The sequence below is a fragment of the Malurus melanocephalus genome, unplaced genomic scaffold (genome assembly GCF_030028575.1).
Source record: "Malurus melanocephalus ecotype Western Australia unplaced genomic scaffold, MMel_1.1 scaffold_102, whole genome shotgun sequence".
Classification (NCBI taxonomy): Eukaryota; Metazoa; Chordata; class Aves; order Passeriformes; family Maluridae; genus Malurus; species Malurus melanocephalus.
The window spans coordinates 1,123,593-1,139,901 of record NW_026623334.1 but is presented as its reverse complement, the minus strand read 5'-3'; the positions used below and the strand labels follow the sequence as shown (position 1 = coordinate 1,139,901).

The following is a 16,309-nucleotide window of genomic DNA, read 5'->3' as shown; positions in this document are numbered from 1 at the left end:
ATACAGATGCACAGATTTCTGGGGAAGGGAAAGATGTTCTTGATATTGTAAATGAAATGATTCTGTTTCATGTATGACATTCAGTAATGTCTGCTTAGGCTGTATTTGTAAAGATAGAAGTTAATAATTCCATGTTCTTGAAGAATGGATAACCCAGGGGCTGGAGGAGTTACACTATGTACAATTAATGTTTATGATCACACAAAGCATGTTGATTATAAAAATTATGTGCATAGGGATTCCTTTAAAAGTTTTGTGCAATAAACTATTTTTGCTAAAGGGCCCYATGTTGTTTCTATTTTAAAAGAGTCACTGTCTCCTCTTTGGTTTTGGGCAGTAATTCTTATATTTGAATTCAGAATATGCTGTATAGCTACATTTAAAGAAAAAAAAAATCTTATTTTGAAAGACTACATTATTGTGTATTGATTTTTCACACATCTAAACCTCATTGTGTTCCAATTTCCATTATATTTTATTTTTCTCAGCTGAACATGTCAGGGAAGAAACAWGAATCTTTGGCCTGAATTTGTCAGCCTTTGGAGTTTGAGTGTACAAAATGGAACAATGCAGTAATGTCATCTTTGTTCTAGTTTAGGCAGTTGCAACGATGAGAGAAATTACTGTACTTTGCTTGCTAAACGGTGTGAGTTAAAGGGATACTAGTTTGTTCTTAAAGGCCAGCAACTTAAACCAGCGAGCGACTGCACCGCTCAGAGTACAGGTACCGGTACCCATAAGGCAGGAACGTTGTACTTGCTGCTGGTTCACATTGTGCAGGGAATTGTTTCTTTCTCATGCACCAGAGGCCTCCTTCTTTATAGTTTTCCATCTCTCATGGCTTATCCGAGACTGATGCAGCAYTTTGRGGTTATTAMCCGGCCTGAAGCTTTCWGAMGAGGCCTCTCCAAGTGCCCGTGTGYTCCCGGTCCYCAGGGCTGRTGGCAAAMRWYGYGSTGGCCGCAGGAGGACGGGCGGGTGCAGTTCAAACCCTGCCCGCCCGTCCCGGCCTTRGGCCGCGCCCTCAGCGCCCGCCCGTCCCGCAGCCGATGCGCGGAGCTCCACCGCATCTTCCGGGGAGCAGCGGCGCGGCGCTCCCCTCGGCTTGCCCCGCTCCTTCCACCGCCGAGCACAGCCGCGGTAGCGGTGAGGCCCGTGCTGGCGGCGGAGCCCCGTTAGCGCCGGGCGGAGCCGCCGCCGCGTCTGTGGGGGCGGGCGCGGGGCGGGCGCGGGGCGGAGGAGGCGGAAGCCGCGAGGCCGCGGAGGTACCGTCCCTGAGGGCGCGGGCGCAGCCGGCGTGCGGCGGGCGGGCCGCGGGCCGGGCATGGAGTGGTGGGTCGGGGCCGCCGGGGTCTGGGACTCGCTATGGGGAGCCGGCTGGGGCCGGTGGCCGTGCTGGGAGCTCCTGGCCGCCTGCGCCGTCATCGGCGCCGTGGGCTGGCTGCTGCGGCTGCGGGACAGGAGGCCGGGCGGCCGCAGGGCAACAGCGGCCGCCATCTCCTCCGCGACCCCTACGGCCTGCCCGGCTCCCCGCTCCGGCCCGGCGCCGCTGGCCGCGGGGAGCCGGCGCTGCAGCGGGAGCCGCCCAGGTGAGAGACTCGGGGGAGGCCGGGGGGTGGCGCTGCCCCTCGCCCCGCGGGAGGGCCGGCAGCGGGCACCGGGCACCGCCCGGGGAGGCCGCGCGTCCCTTCCCGCCTGCCTCGCGGCCCCGGGGCTTCTCCGGGACCGCCCGCGGGCCCCGCCGGGCCCGGCCCCGCCGCCCCGTTCCCCTTCCCGCTTTGTCACCGCCGGGCCCCGCTCCTCGGGTCGGCTCCGCCCGCCCCACCCCGGGCCCGCTCCAGGAGGAGCGTCCCTGCTCCTCGCATCCCTGCCCGGTCCAGGTCTAGACGTAGCTGTGTTTCTCCTTCCTGAGAASTTGTCCCTTTTTGCTCCCCTTATTTCCCTGTGGCTTATTTCAAGTTTGTTTTGCAGTTCCCTTTCAGCCACGTAGCTCATAACTGGTGGCTCATCTGGCCACAGGCGGTACAGGCAAATCACCCCAGTGCGAAGCCACGGTTGCTCTAACGTGTGCAAATCCTATCAGCCGAATACAGGATGTGACTCTCCATTCCTGCCTCGAAAGAGAAAACAAAACAAAACCCCCAGTTTTCTGGCGTTACTCGTTTATTGAAGGATTTAATGAGAGTAATGGAGTAATAGAATACTCTGATCCTTAAAAGTCAGTCGTTCATTCTGTCATGGGTTTACTCTAGATTTTTTTTGGAAGCAGATTCTGCTGTTTCGTACTGATCCAGTTAGACAAGGGAAAATACAATTCTTGCCCATTCTTCCAGGTGTTGATTGATTTGGAAGAACYCTCAAACGTGGTTGTTGCTAAAGCAGTTACTCATATTTGCGTAGGTAACTTGCAAGGCCTTACATGCTGAACTAAAGAGGTAACAGTATCAGCGCTGGCTGTGCTCTGGATCATTTGTCGTTATATAATGCTTTTTAAGGTTCAAATAATCCTCTTTTGCACCTGCATTTAAAATGTGAAGAATTGCCTCAGAACAGGCAGTTGCTTTTTCTCAGGTTTGCAAGTAACACTTTCTGTTTTGGACAGATAAAATAGGTGATGAAATTAAAAACCAATAATGTTTATCTAAATTAGCAGAAATCTTACTGTCAAAACACAAACAAATTCTGTGATAGTTCTGTGTTGTCATTCCACCAGTGTTTTCCCWGTTCCCACACCAAATTCATTGTAGAAAACTCATCATTCTGATAGCAGATCTTAAACCTGATTGTTCACTGTTGGTCTGCTTTGCCATCTCATTTTGATCTAGTTGTGCCAGAGYTGTAATAAGCACTCAAATAACTTCTTTTTTAAAATAGATTAAAAAATTTTGAGCACTAAGTTTTAGGTGGCAGCTTCTGTCAAAACAAGAAAGCAGAGAAATCACTTCTTCATGGCATTTTTTTTGCTTAAGCACAGGCCAAGAAGGATTTTTGTGTGTTCCTGTCTACTCTCAGCACATGAATTATATATATGTACAGGTCTGCTCTTCTGCAGAATGATTGTGCTAGTTCTGAACCCTAAAAATAGGAGCATTTCCTGGTTAATTCTTTAAGGACTTTTGTTGACCCTCTAAAATGTTTTTATTGAGCTGGTTTTGTAATTAAGTTTCTCACCCCTGCATTTTCATCTTTCTTGTGATTTTTCAGTTATGCAGTGTCAAAAGGAAAATCCTTAGARTAGCAAGTTTGGATATTCTGATTGACCTTAGGGACACATCCCTTGATTAAAACATAATGACACTAAATTAATTAAAAAAAATAGAGAAGTAAGAATTGAAAACAAGTGAGATGATCTTTCACATCTCTTTTTGTAATCTTGTGGGCAAGTCAGATAATCGAAACAATGAGGTTGCCTGGAGGCTCAGGAATCACAAGGGAACTACAATACTTTGGGGAAGTGGCTCAGTGGCAGCAGCTGTGGCTCTGCTGCTGTTTGGTGACGTTTTTTACTTGGAAATACTCTCATTTCCCATTGTTTCAGCGAGGTTCTAGTTAATACTTGTGAAATGTTTGGGGACTGAGGTATTTTCTGTAACCACAGACTTTCAAAATAAGACATTCACAAAAGAGAAGCAGCTCTCAAAGGAAATGTCCCTCCAAGGAAACAATCCTCAGACTCACGTGACTGTCAACCTGTAATTGAAAGACTACTATTTAAGTTTGGCATTATGTACATTTTCATAGTATTTCCTAATACTAGGAATGTGTCTGTTCTGAGTCAGATTCCAGTGAAAATTTTACTTGCTATATTCAGTGTTGCAGAAGGTCACAAAAACTTATTGCGCGCATTTTGGTTTTTTAATATCTGAAAGGTAGCCTTAAGTTCCATTAACTGAGGATGAAACCTGAAATTGAAAATTAAGTACTAAAACTGCTGTACGTCCCTGTCCAAAGCAGTACAAGCTGTGCAATGGCTCAGCTGTGGAGGAAGGGGCAGGGAAAGGSAGGAGTGAAGGCAAGCTGAGGGAATAGCACAGCTGAATCATTCTGTCTGCAGCTTCCCTTCCTGAGCAAGGTGCAGAGGAGAGTCACAGCCTCTGTGGAGGTACATGTTGCAGTACCTGATGAAATAACTTGCAACCTTCTTATGTTCTTGAGCTGCCCAAATCCTGTACTTTTCAGTTGCATTTTTCACAGCAAGGAATTTGCATCAGATTAGTTTTAGTATCTTCTCAGCATGGGGGCTGTCAGTGTGGATTACATGGAGGGATGTGAGCTGGGGAGCTTGTATTGTAGCAGAGAGAAGGATTTTCCTTTGGAAATGGAGAAATTCTTCCAGCTCCTGCTTGCTGTTGRAGAGGGAGATCTGAAAAGATCAGTTGTTTTTGTCTTCTGGCTGTTTGCTCTCAAAACAGGCCTGGGAACCACCATGTTGTGTACATAGTTCCAGCCTTGCATCACGGCCACAGAAAGMCTATTCTGGTTGCTGTGTTGTGCTTATTCCTTAGACTTCTGCCAGCCAGAAAGTCCTGAGGAAATRCTCGAAATAGTTCTGTGCCTTTAGCTGTAGGTGCAGCCCCTTTTCTTGGGCTGACTGGTGCCTGTGTCCTTGTATTGCATTGTACATACAGACTGTGCCGTTCTTGTCAGGAATCAAGTATTTCTCAGCCTGTCATAGATTYTGATGAATAAATGCTCTGGATTGAATTTTCACTCCAGAAGAAATTGGAAAAGGATGAACAAGAATAAAATGCAAGCTGTAAATACTCTTTTTAAACAGTTAAGAGAGGAAGAAATAAACTTGATATAGCTCTGGTAGCTTAAAAATGTGATAGTAGTGCTTAACGCATTGAATTGAGAAGTATTTTGTCTTCTCTGCACTGCAATAATCTTTTCAGAATCATAAGAAATTGTTAAGAGGCACATTTTTCTTTGGCTTCAATACACTATTTAAAGAGCAGAAGAAAAGTTGTGGTTTTTACAGTTTCTCTCCTCTTCTCGTTTGCCTTTCCTGTAGGTGAAATAACAATGGATACAATATTATCCCGGTTGAAGAAGCTCAGCCATGATGAGCTTAGAGAAGAGATTGTGAGAGCAGGACTGAAATGTGGGCCCATTACTGCAACTACGAGGTTTATTTTTGAAAAAAAGTTGGCTCAGGCACTGTTGGAGCAGCAAGGAGCATTGGAGGAGGAAGGGTCTGCTCTGTCAGAGGAGGCTGCTGGGAATGGCCCCGTGAGTCTCAACGGCCACGGAAGCGCTTCTGAGGAGACAGACTTTGGGTACTGCRTGGGTGTGAACCCTCCAGAAGAAGATGCTGTGACACACATGAACTGTTCAGCTTCAGTCTGTGGTGCTGATTCACAAATCCCTGCCCAAACACCATCCAGAGATCCTCCACTCTTCTATGGTGTTTGCCCAGTTTATGACGACATACTGGCAAGGAATGGTAAGTATTCTCTTCCCTTATTTCCAATGATAGGCACTTTACAGCCATGTGTGACTAGACCTCTTTCATGTAGATATGAACAACACTGCATTAGTATAGTGAGCATTGCTTGAAGTGTTTCTTTGTAATTTTTGTAATCTGTTTACAATTGATATCTGAGGTTATTGAAATAACCTAACTTTGATGGTTCTTCATTGCAGAGAGAATACATGTTTATGAAGACAGGAAGGAAGCTCTCCAAGCTGTTAAGATGATTAAGGGTTCCCGTTTTAAAGCTTTTACAAACAGAGAGGATGCTGAGAAATTTGCTAAAGGAATCTGTGATTATTTCCCGTCTCCAGGCAAGTCCTCTTTATGTTTGTCTCCACTGAAAATGGGATCTTTTAACAGAGGTAAGTGGGGGACTTCATCTCTGTACAGTAGATGCAATAGAAGTGTGTATTTTTTTGTGAGAGAAGAAGCAACAACTGCCTTTCCAATATGCTGATAACAGAAAAAAATTCAAAGAGTGAAGCATTGAATAAACTGAAGTTTAAAGGATCTTTTAAGTATAGAAATGTTTAAAATGTAAAAAAACATTACTGCTCTTCTAAAGCTAAAATGTAGGTAATGGTCTGCATAGGTACCTTGCTTAGTAGTCCATGGTCATATTTGTTAGGATTTGCTTTTACTCATAGACTTCAGGATTTTCAGGTTTAGTAAGATGCTGATAAAATTGCACAATATATTAAAACTGTACTTAATTGTTAAGTAAATTTGTAAGTTCAGAAATAAAATGGTAAGCACTGATCATATTTCAYAGTGTCCCCAGGGACAGATTAAAGGGATTCAGGAGTCACAGAACTGCAGAAGCAATTTTAATATTCAAAAAGTTGTTGTTTCTTGCTGAATTTTGCTTTTAAGTTTGAATGGGAGCAGACTGGTAATGACAAAGTTTACCAGTCCCTTTTGAAGTCTGAAACAGTTTTACAAGATGATTAATCATTTTCCTCTCCCTCCCTATTACTAACTACCAGTGTATTTAAATGTCTTGTTATTGAGTTCAGTTTCCTTACTTCTGTATATTAAAGGTGCGAAATTAATACGTGATTTGGATTAAACGCAGGGTTTTCATGACCTGGGTATRCAAATGATGATTACTGGAAAGAATGTATCTAGAAACGAGTGGTTTGTGTTCCATAGATGGCTTGTGCTCCCCTGAGGGYGAGACTGCAAGTAAGGAAAGAGCCAACAGCTACAAAAGTCCACGGACTCAAGATCTCACAGCTAAGCTTCGGAACGTTGTGGAGAAAGGAGACACAGCCACGTTTTCAGACCTTATTTGGAGTAACCCTCGTTATCTGATCGGGTCAGGAGACAACCCAACAATTGTACAGGTAAAAAACAGCAACAAAACAGGAAAATCTGAGTTCTGGTTTAGTAATGTAGCTTTTGGGGCCTGAAAGCAGAAGTGGAAGGAATAATGTTTCCTGCTCCTCCTTCAAGACACCCCAGACACCTTGTTCCACCCAGTGCAGGGTTTCTCAGTGTTTATTGAGTACTGCTGGGGCAGTTCTCTGTAAGTCACCCTGAGAGTTCCCTTTACTCCAGCAGAGCTAAAGCAACTGACTGTGCAGTTCTTCAGGAAAAGAACTGTTTTATTCAGTAGTGCAAGAATAGTCTTGTCCTCTTATTCTTTGGTCTTCTCCAGATAATTGCAATCTACTTTAAAACAGACTAATTTTAAGGACCAGGGTAGGGCCAAGGCTGTAATTAGGTGTTCCTACAGCATTGCTTACCTAAGCACCCCTCTTAAATTTCAAAACCATGTATAAGGTGCCATTTAACAGACAATGACAATCTTACTTCAGCCTGTATCAGACCAGCTTTATGAAGTTGTTGAAATTTTTTATGTTATACAGCAAAGCACAGCTGAATTTTTTGTATCTGTCCCCATTTTCCTGCTCTTTTTATAAACTGAACTTCCTACCTCCCTTTATTGTGTGATATCTTAACATACTTTCTTTGCCACATTCTTTCCCTAAATAAAGACTATAGCCGAGTATAAGAATAATTTTATTAATTATAAAGATAATGTGGGTGTAAAGATAAGCCTTTACAAAAATATTAGTATAACACTCAGTGTGTGAACCTTTGTATTTTCACAGTCAAATCAGTTACATGTATGGGTGTAAGAGAGCTGTTTACATTGGAGGTCATTCTAATGTTGGTGGTTTTTTTTCCAGGAAGGGTGTAGGTACAATGTCATGCATGTTGCTGCCAAGGAGAATCAGCCTGCTATCTGCCAGTTATTGCTGGACACTCTGGAAAATCCGGAATTCATGCGGCTGATGTACCCTGATGATAACGATGTCATGTTGAAGAAACGCATCCAATATATTGTTGACCTTTACCTGAACACACCAGATAAAGGGGTGAGATTTGGGGGGTTACCTGTTTTTTTAATTATTGTTGTTATTATTATTATAGCTGGAAGGTTAAGGGTGTGTAAAGGAGATGGAAAGAGAACAGTGTGGGAGCTGTTCATAAGTTCTGTGGGTTTTGGTAATCATTATTCTGCACTATGGTGGGAAAAAAATTGTTAAGAGCTGGGATAATTASTTGTGGCATGTATTTACTTTCCTCAGTCTCAGAATTAAATGTGTGGTATTGACTTTATCATCTTTTTAAGTGCATGTGAATTTTTCCCTTTTTTTCACTGCAGTGGTTTGATACTCCATTGCATTTTGCCTGCAAGTTTGGGAATTTGGATGTTGTTAACGTGCTTACCTCACACCCAGCCATTGTAAAAAATCCAAGAAACAAATATGATCAAACTCCAGCAGATGTAAGTCTCTCCGTATCCACAGCAAACCCAAAAATGTTACCCTGATCCGTATTTTTCATATTCAGACATTGCTGACTACCATAGRTAGAAGGCTTGTAGTAAGGTACTAGTGTAATGATTAAATAGTAAATTTTGTATAACATTAAAAATATTTCATGTTGATTGTGTCTGGAAAAGTTTCAGAATTTATGGAGTTGGATGTATTTCAGTGCTTTGGTCTGCTCTGAATTGAAAATACTGGGTGATATAGGTAGGGGCCAACAATGTGATTGTTCTGGAAGAACACTCACTGCAGTTGATTTGAAAATGAGGTTCTTGTGCTGTACTRATGCTCGAATTGTATTAACAGGTAGTTTGTGAAAGAAGCAAGAACAAGTCTGCAGAACTGAAAGAAAAACTGAGGGAGTACTTGAAAGGTCTGTATGCAGAGTTTTGTACTGTATCAGACATGTATTTTGGGCTCTTTGCTGTCTTCTGTTTACTTTCTGTAGCATTTCAGTTCATAAATGACACTGCTATGCAGTGCTGTGAAAACCAGAGGGAAACTCTAAAACTGAGYTGGGACAGAAAACTTTTGTCTTTTAAATTACAGTCAGAACTCTTAATGTGTGGATCACGAGGTTGCCCTCATGGCTGTGTAACACAGGCAAGGCCCTGTTTCAGCAAGCCTGGAACAGAGGGTTTAAACTAAAAGAAACAAAAACCCTTTACAAGGCAAGAGATGTATCTGTCATGCTGGAGAGTCCTCTAATTTCCTTGACACAGAATTGTCTCTGTTCCATCGTGTGTGTGTTTAACAAATCTACTTTGCAAATGCCTAAAGACCACGAAGGAAGTGCTCTGTGTATCATTGAGGTGTTTTTGTGTTTGAAGGAAAAGGGAGCTTGCACTAAAATGTGATCTGTAATCAGGTAACAAACACTGAAGCAGTGAGTTTGAGTTACAAGTAGATTGACCAGTGAGATAAAGTCAGATGGTTCCATGTACAAGTGCAGTGATACTCCAGGAAGAAGCAGCAGGCTGGTGTAACATAAACATCGTGAAAAAGCTTTGTGTTCTTTATTTTAGGTCGCTATTATGTCCCACTCCTGAGAGCAGAAGACAATTCCTCAGCTCCAGTCATTGGGGCGCCGTGGTCACCTGATCAGACGGACGAGGGCCCCCAAAGAGCTTGGTCTAAATACCCCGGCAGCCCCAAAGACCCAGTGCTGTCCATCAGAGCTTTTGCAGGCCCCATGAGCCCCTCTAAGGTAAGGAGACAATTTCATGTGACTCTAGTATTCTCCTTTTTATGAATTAAGAAGATCGTCACAGGATTCCTTGTGGTGTAGCTTGCTCCTAGTATAGATTGTTGCTCTCTCTCTGCTGAGGAGATGGAGCTTCCTCCATGGAGAAGCACAGAAACCTGTAAATATTTTTTATTGCTGAAAACAGAAATGTGGTGTAAATAAGAATGGAAGTTCAGTCAAAAATTGCCTTCTTCATCCTCTCAGAATTTGTTCTTACCWGAAGCCAAGCCTTTCAATGCAGCTATAAATCAATTTAAAAAATATTAACTATGTCTTTATCTCATTTCTAGAAATTGCCACTGGACTTTAGAAACAATTTAACCTCTGCTTGTTGAATTAACATTAATATATTTCTCTAGATGGAAAAAGTGACAACCAAGTAGTAGGTGTTGAGATGGTTTGGAAATGTATTGATTATATAGTAGAAAAGCAAAATCTCTTATTTCCAGAAGGAATACTTAGATACCTCTTAMATATATTCTAAACTTACAAGTGTGTATTTGACTCATTTGTTTAATATGAATTGCTGCAAGTACAGCAGCTTTAGAAACAGTGAATAAATACAGTGGAGGACTTGGTGTCATCTAATGCTCGAATTCTTCAAGACTGAGTTTTACCAAAATGCTTAATGCTTTTTCTTCTAAATGCTCTTGATAAATTTGCTGTTTTACTGACAGAAATTTAGATATCATTTATACTCTGACAAATATTATCTAGGATGTAAAGAGTTCATAATTTTGATTGCTGACTGGTATTTTTAATGGCTGAATGTAATTCTTAGTCATCGTCTTGATCTTTGTCATATAAAGTCAGGAAGTGTGGGATTTTGCAAAAAAAATTCCCTTGAGACATTCCAARTTCAAAATAGACAGCAAGAATTTATTCTAATAATTGTAGCAAGTCTGTGCATATAAAAATACACTTTGCATCCTAGAAAACARTGCCCAGGAAGCATTTGTAATTAAATAAAATGACATGGCAAAATCACAAGACACTTCTGTTTCCTGCTGCACACAAATTGTACCCAGGCAGATGTGGTATCTGTGCAGTTGATTTTCAGTTGGTTGTACATTGTGGCCCTTTTCTTTCATGAGCAGTTAAGAGATTAAAATAATCACCAGTAGTGAAAGGAGTAACTTTAGATCCAGTGTGAGCTCCTCAGAGCTGCAGTTGAGCAGCAGCTGTGGGCAGCAAACAGTGAAACAACTTCTAGACCTGCAGGTAGACATGGAGCCAGCACTGAGTTAGTTCATACTGTGGGGGATAGGTTTTGAATWTATTTCTGTTTTTTAAAGGCTGAAGAATTTCGCAGGCTTTGGAAGACTCCACCTCGAGAGAGAGCTGGCTTCTTTCACAATGTCAGGAAATCTGATCTGGAGAGAGGTGTTGAAAGAGTTGGAAGGTATCTAAAGGATTGACAATAAAAAATTAATAATAAAGCAATTAAAGGCAAAAGACTGTGCATGGAGTACCATTATTACCTAATGAACAATATCTTGGGAGAAAAGCTACTGCARAAACATTTAATGAAGTATTTTGCAGTTGGATTTTTACTTTATTTTTCTGTAAACAAGACAGCTAAAATATGAGGCCTGGCTTTCTTAGCCTTGGCAATAAAGATATTTTAGCTTTATTATTGGTGGTATGTATGGAATGCATTTCAGAGACATTTACATGCCTCATTTGTCAGATCTAACATTATGCATAGACTGTTCTGTGAGAGTGAGGGATTGTTAAAAGGGAGCAGAATGAAAAGATGCTAATGCAAATGTGCTGCTTTATGAAAGCTCTGTGTGTGTGGTGTGTCCTCACAGTTAAAATACCTTCTATCAGCAACATGTGGAAAAAGTACTTTGTTAAAAGCTGACTGCATTTCATTCTTTAAAATAATCCCTCACTTCCTCCTACCTCTCCATTCCCACATAGAAAAAGCTGTTGAATGCAGTGTCAGTGGGGATTCATCTCTAGCTGATGTCTAGATACAATCAGCTTAAAGATAGCAATGTTTGTGCTTCTAACTGTAAAAATAGTAGATAAAACGTGAAAAATGCTCTAGAACAAATGAGATKGTTTGATTGCTGTGTCTGTGCTTTTGCAGACTGTTGATTGTTGTGGGATTGTGTTGCCTGGTTGCACGTTTGTGCTCCTGTTCATAGCTGCTAAAATGTGAYCAGAAAAGTTATTGTCAAACTAATATTTATGTCTTCACAAATGATTCGTTTTATTTTATTTATTGCAGGGAGTTAGCTCATGAGCTGGGGTTCCCATGGGTTGAATACTGGGAATTTCTGGGCTGTTTTGTTGATCTGTCTTCCCAGGAGGGGCTGCGAAAATTAGAAGAGTACCTGAATCATCGTGAAATGAGCGAAAAGGCTCAGCCAGAAACAGGGGAAAATGAAACCTGCAATAGATATAAAACTCCACATCCCTCTGGTAAGAAAAGGGCAAATGCTGCAAACAATGGGCTCTACCTGGGGAGAAGAGGGAGAGAAAAAGCTTGGTGCCCAGGGGAAGCAGTATTCACCTATTGTGTTTGCTGTTACTCATCTGCTTTCCAAAACGTCTGATTACAGTATCAAAAAAATTGACAACAACACTGTGAGTGTAGGAGAAGTGCAATCTTTGTTTTACATGTGATTTCCTTTATTTGAGTGTAACCCCCAAATGAAATCCCTATAAGAAAACCTCTATCTTCATGTATGTTTTCACTCAGATCATTTGGGAATTCATCTTGAAGTACAGAATGTTGTAATCCACAGATATGGAATAAATAACTTTCTAAAAATAAAATAATTTTTTACAACTGTGAGGTGAAAGACAAAAGAAGCAAAACCCAGGAAAGCTTTTAGACCTTAGACCACTGCTTGCCATGTGTGCAGTTTGCATTTGTAGCTTTAGTCGGGTTAATTCATGCTGTTACATAAATCAGAGAGGTCTTCAGGAAGGGAAATAAGGATAAAGATTGCTTTTTTGTTCCTAGTTTATTTACTTGACATTCTGTTTAAAGTCTTTTTATGTGTTGCTCTTGTTTACAGGCAAAAGTAGAAAGTCCTGCAATTCCATTTCTGTTGGAGCATTTTTGGATGAGGATGATGATGACATGAGCTTAGAAGAAATTAAAAACAGACAAAATGCAGCACGAAATATCAGCCCCTCCCTTGTGTCCAAGGAGCCCAGCATTGATGCCATTGGAGATGCTGAGTGTGACATCCTGTCCATGGAGTGTGCAGGAGACATCATTGAGACCTCAGCTCCCCCTCGGCACTACGACAAGGCAGCTGCTTCCAGCAAAAATGGGTTTTGCAGTCCCGTGTCCAGTGAGAGGATTATCAGTGACAGGAAGCAGCTGCGTGATGGGGCAGAATGCCTCATGTCACCCGTTTCCAATTTAATGTCAGAATTTGAAAACCTGTCATTCCAAGAGCAAGATATTGCAGGAGTATCTCATAAAATCACTGGAACTGAGAATGAGGGAATTCTGGACAACGCCTGCTATGCAGCATCACTGACCAGTTCTTCTGAGCCGAATGTTACAGGAAAACCTGGAGAGACCAAGTTAAGGACAGACCACAAAATGTCATTAGAAAAGGAAAGAATGTCCAGGGAATCTGCAGTTCAGACTAAGGAGACACAACAACGTCAAGAGCTTTCTTCCCAGAAGTTTCTTTTGAAGACTTCACCCACAAATGACAATTTAAAGTTATTCCTGCTTGGGTAAGAATTGTCTTTTTTAACTCTTACTTGAACAGGCAATCTCTTTGGTTATATAAAAACTAAGTGATTTGGAATTGATGTGTTTTATTGCTTGAACAAATACATGGTTCTCTTTTCATCTAGTTCTGTTTCCATTCTAGGGAGCAGCCCTCCAAGCTGGATGGTGATGTCTTAGCAGCAATAGGAGGAGCAGAGATTGATCCCCAGAAATACCCGATGATTTACAGATGGAAACACGCGGTGCAGTCCTACTCCTCATCTGACAGGCAGAGGTATTGCTGCAAACTCAATATGGGAGTTGAACCAATTCTTTAGCAGCTCAGCTTGAAAAGCAGAATTTCAGGCCTTGTTGCCCACAAAACCATGTTGTGGATATTGAGCAGTATTAATTGTTTTCTGAAGTTGATCACCAAGCCTTTTGGGCTGGTATGTTGATAAAGAGTTTCCTGGTGCTGCAGTCACGTTCCTTGCATTCCACTGCCTTTCCAAGTAACTTGAGCATGTCTCTGCAGGCAAATCAGACATGAGTATTTTMCTCTTGGCAATGTCTCACTTTGCTGATTTGGTACTTGGATCCTTCATTTGACTCAGTGAAAGTTGTGCTGTTGGTTTGTAATTCATCCCTATTTTGGATGTACTGCAGGAATGTTGTGTTGCCTTGTGGTCCTTGGGTTGTGCAGAGGGATGTTAAAGGTGAATTTAATATCTTTAGGCATCTTTTTATTTTTATCCTTTATTACYCCTGACCAAAGGAATTGTTCATGTGAGGATGGGGTGTGTCTTCATGGCCATTTTTTAAGAAGTGATGTCTTATTGAGGGAACATGTCTGTATAGAATATTTCCTAGTCTTCCTGTTCCTTCTCTTCTTCCAGATCTGTCTTTTACCAGATAGGATTTTTCTCAACTGGTGCTTTAGTTCTGAGATCTAAAGTGATTCTGAGTCAAAGTGCTGCTCTCATTATTGCAGTTTTCTTTTCAAAGCGCACAATGACTTCTGGTTTCTTTCAGTTGGCCAAGYCCAGCACTGAAGGCAAGATTCCGGTCCCAAACCATGGCTGCTGGCCTTCCAAACACTTCAGTGTATCCTCATTCAGGAAGGAGCAGTCCCATACCAGGAAGTCCAGGAAAACACGGCAGCAGCGCCTCGTTCCCTGCAGAGCCGGGGAGCCCTGGGCGCTRCAGCCCAGCCTTTGTCCTGCGCTACTTCACAGAGCCTCCTGCCCACTAAAACAGCATCAGCCCGGGACTTCAGGTCGGTTTTCAATGTAAGAGTGGAGGAAAAACTACAATGTTACTAAAGTGACATGAGGTTTGTACTTGGCTATTTATTTTTCCTCAGTTGAGGACAACTGTATGTTTAAAAAATTGAATATATGTCTTAATGCCACATACGAGGTAGATTGTTACTGGTGATATGCAAGAAGTTCATGACAGTGCAGTTGTCCAGCAGCTCTGATTTAACCCTTGTTGCCAGTAGCACGGTGAGCTGAACTGTCACTTAGCAATGGTGGTATTTGCTGTCACTACTTACCCTTATTGTAATGAACACACAGCCCTCAACTGCCTTTCTTTACCTTGGATAGTCGAGGAAATGCATCATCAGCAAACAGAATGGCAGAGAGGAAGTCGATGGCAGAAGTGAAACGTTCTCCTGCTTGCAAGGGGAATGCTCAGAATGAAAAGCTGGGAATGCAAGGACAGCTTTGCAGTGTGGAGCAGGGATGTGAAACGCAGTGCATAAGCAGAGGGTTTTCAGAGCCGGCAGGGCTGGGCAGTTGATATCCACACCCACCCTCACCTGACCTGTCTGTCCGTGTGTGTGTGCACAGAATTGCACAGAGACCCTCGAGTCTGCTTGTTCTGAGGCTGTTACCCTGATCTACTGAGTGCTTTAGAAATGGGGCACTAGAGAAACTACTGGGATTCCTTTAAGTGGTAGTGTGAACATTTAAGAAAAAAAAACTTAAAAAGTAGCTGGGTTTTTTTTCCCCAGAGAAGCTGTTAACACTTGCAGATTTTAAAAGTTATTACACAAAAGCACATCAGCAATAATCTCAGCAAATTTACCAGCAMGATCCCTTACCTTAATGGTCTAGTCTGTAATATATTAGCATGATAGCCAGTGGCCCAGGAGGTGGCTATTTCCCAACTGTAAACAGAGAAGATTAAGGACTAGAAATATTTTATGAAATCTGAGCTTTTACTGTGTCTCTAGTGTTGACATGGTAATGAGTTTTTGTTACAGCAGTCAGTAATTTTATTCTTCAGCCTTCTGCAAGAATGACTTGTTTTGACAGTGAGATGCTGAGGTAAGAAAGCTTTTCAAAACTCCAGTTTTCCTTATCAAGCCGAATGGTTGTAATGTTGCATGAAAGGCTTCCAGAAAGAGAGCTCTYGATGTTTAAAAAAATAGAAGACCTATCGTGGGAGGCAGGAGGGGCTGGCCCAGCCTCCCCACACATCCCAGCACTCCCAGGGCCATTCCCGGCTGCTCACACGGCAGTGACTGTTCCTACACAAACTGTGCACCCTCATAGGTTCGTAATTGGTACAAACCTAAAACACTGCACTTAATGCTTTYGCAAGCTCAGTAGTGCCTTTTGTAATATATTTTTTAAATTAAATTTTTGTTCTTTTAGAAGTTTWAAAAAAAAAGTGGCATCCACTTAYTATGGGGCAGATAAAATACAATTTTTCTCTGGGCTTTCTGAACAGGATGTCTTTTAATGTCTCTAAGTTGGGATTATTTGGTGCGATAGCTCTCCACTGGGGGAGAGACTCCTCTTTTAGAAATTATTCTTAAAAAAAAAGAAAAAAAAACTTACTTCGCTGTTGTTTAAATTAAGCCTAGTTCGATGGAGGTGGACGTTAGAAAGAGTTACTTAAACACCTCTCATTCAGTCATTTTTCAGACAAGCATCAGGGGCTTGGAGAATGTCATACTTTAGGAAACACCTTTAAAAAAAACARAATCACAAACATAACCTGCTGTTACCAAGTATATTAACTGACTTTTTCATAAGGAGCTTTAT

At 42.0% G+C, this 16,309-nt stretch overlaps 1 protein-coding gene across 2 annotated transcripts; it reads left to right on the top strand.

The window, feature by feature from the left end:
• The first annotated feature begins 1,211 nt into the window (after nucleotides 1-1,211).
• On the top strand, nucleotides 1,212-16,307 carry ANKLE2 (ankyrin repeat and LEM domain containing 2). Of its 2 annotated transcripts, none has more exons than XM_057369074.1 (13): nucleotides 1,212-1,265; nucleotides 5,015-5,446; nucleotides 5,647-5,838; nucleotides 6,629-6,822; nucleotides 7,672-7,860; nucleotides 8,151-8,273; nucleotides 8,623-8,689; nucleotides 9,342-9,523; nucleotides 10,858-10,964; nucleotides 11,802-11,995; nucleotides 12,598-13,276; nucleotides 13,417-13,548; nucleotides 14,286-16,307. In XM_057369074.1, the coding sequence occupies exons 2-13, from the start codon at nucleotides 5,026-5,028 to the stop codon at nucleotides 14,503-14,505; spliced, it is 2,700 nt and encodes an 899-aa protein (XP_057225057.1). In that variant the 5' UTR covers nucleotides 1,212-1,265; nucleotides 5,015-5,025; the 3' UTR covers nucleotides 14,506-16,307. The 2 variants fall into 2 exon arrangements, with proteins under 2 accessions (XP_057225057.1, XP_057225056.1); XM_057369073.1 differs by lacking the exon at nucleotides 1,212-1,265 and adding an exon at nucleotides 1,310-1,589.
• The last annotated feature ends 2 nt before the right edge of the window (nucleotides 16,308-16,309 follow it).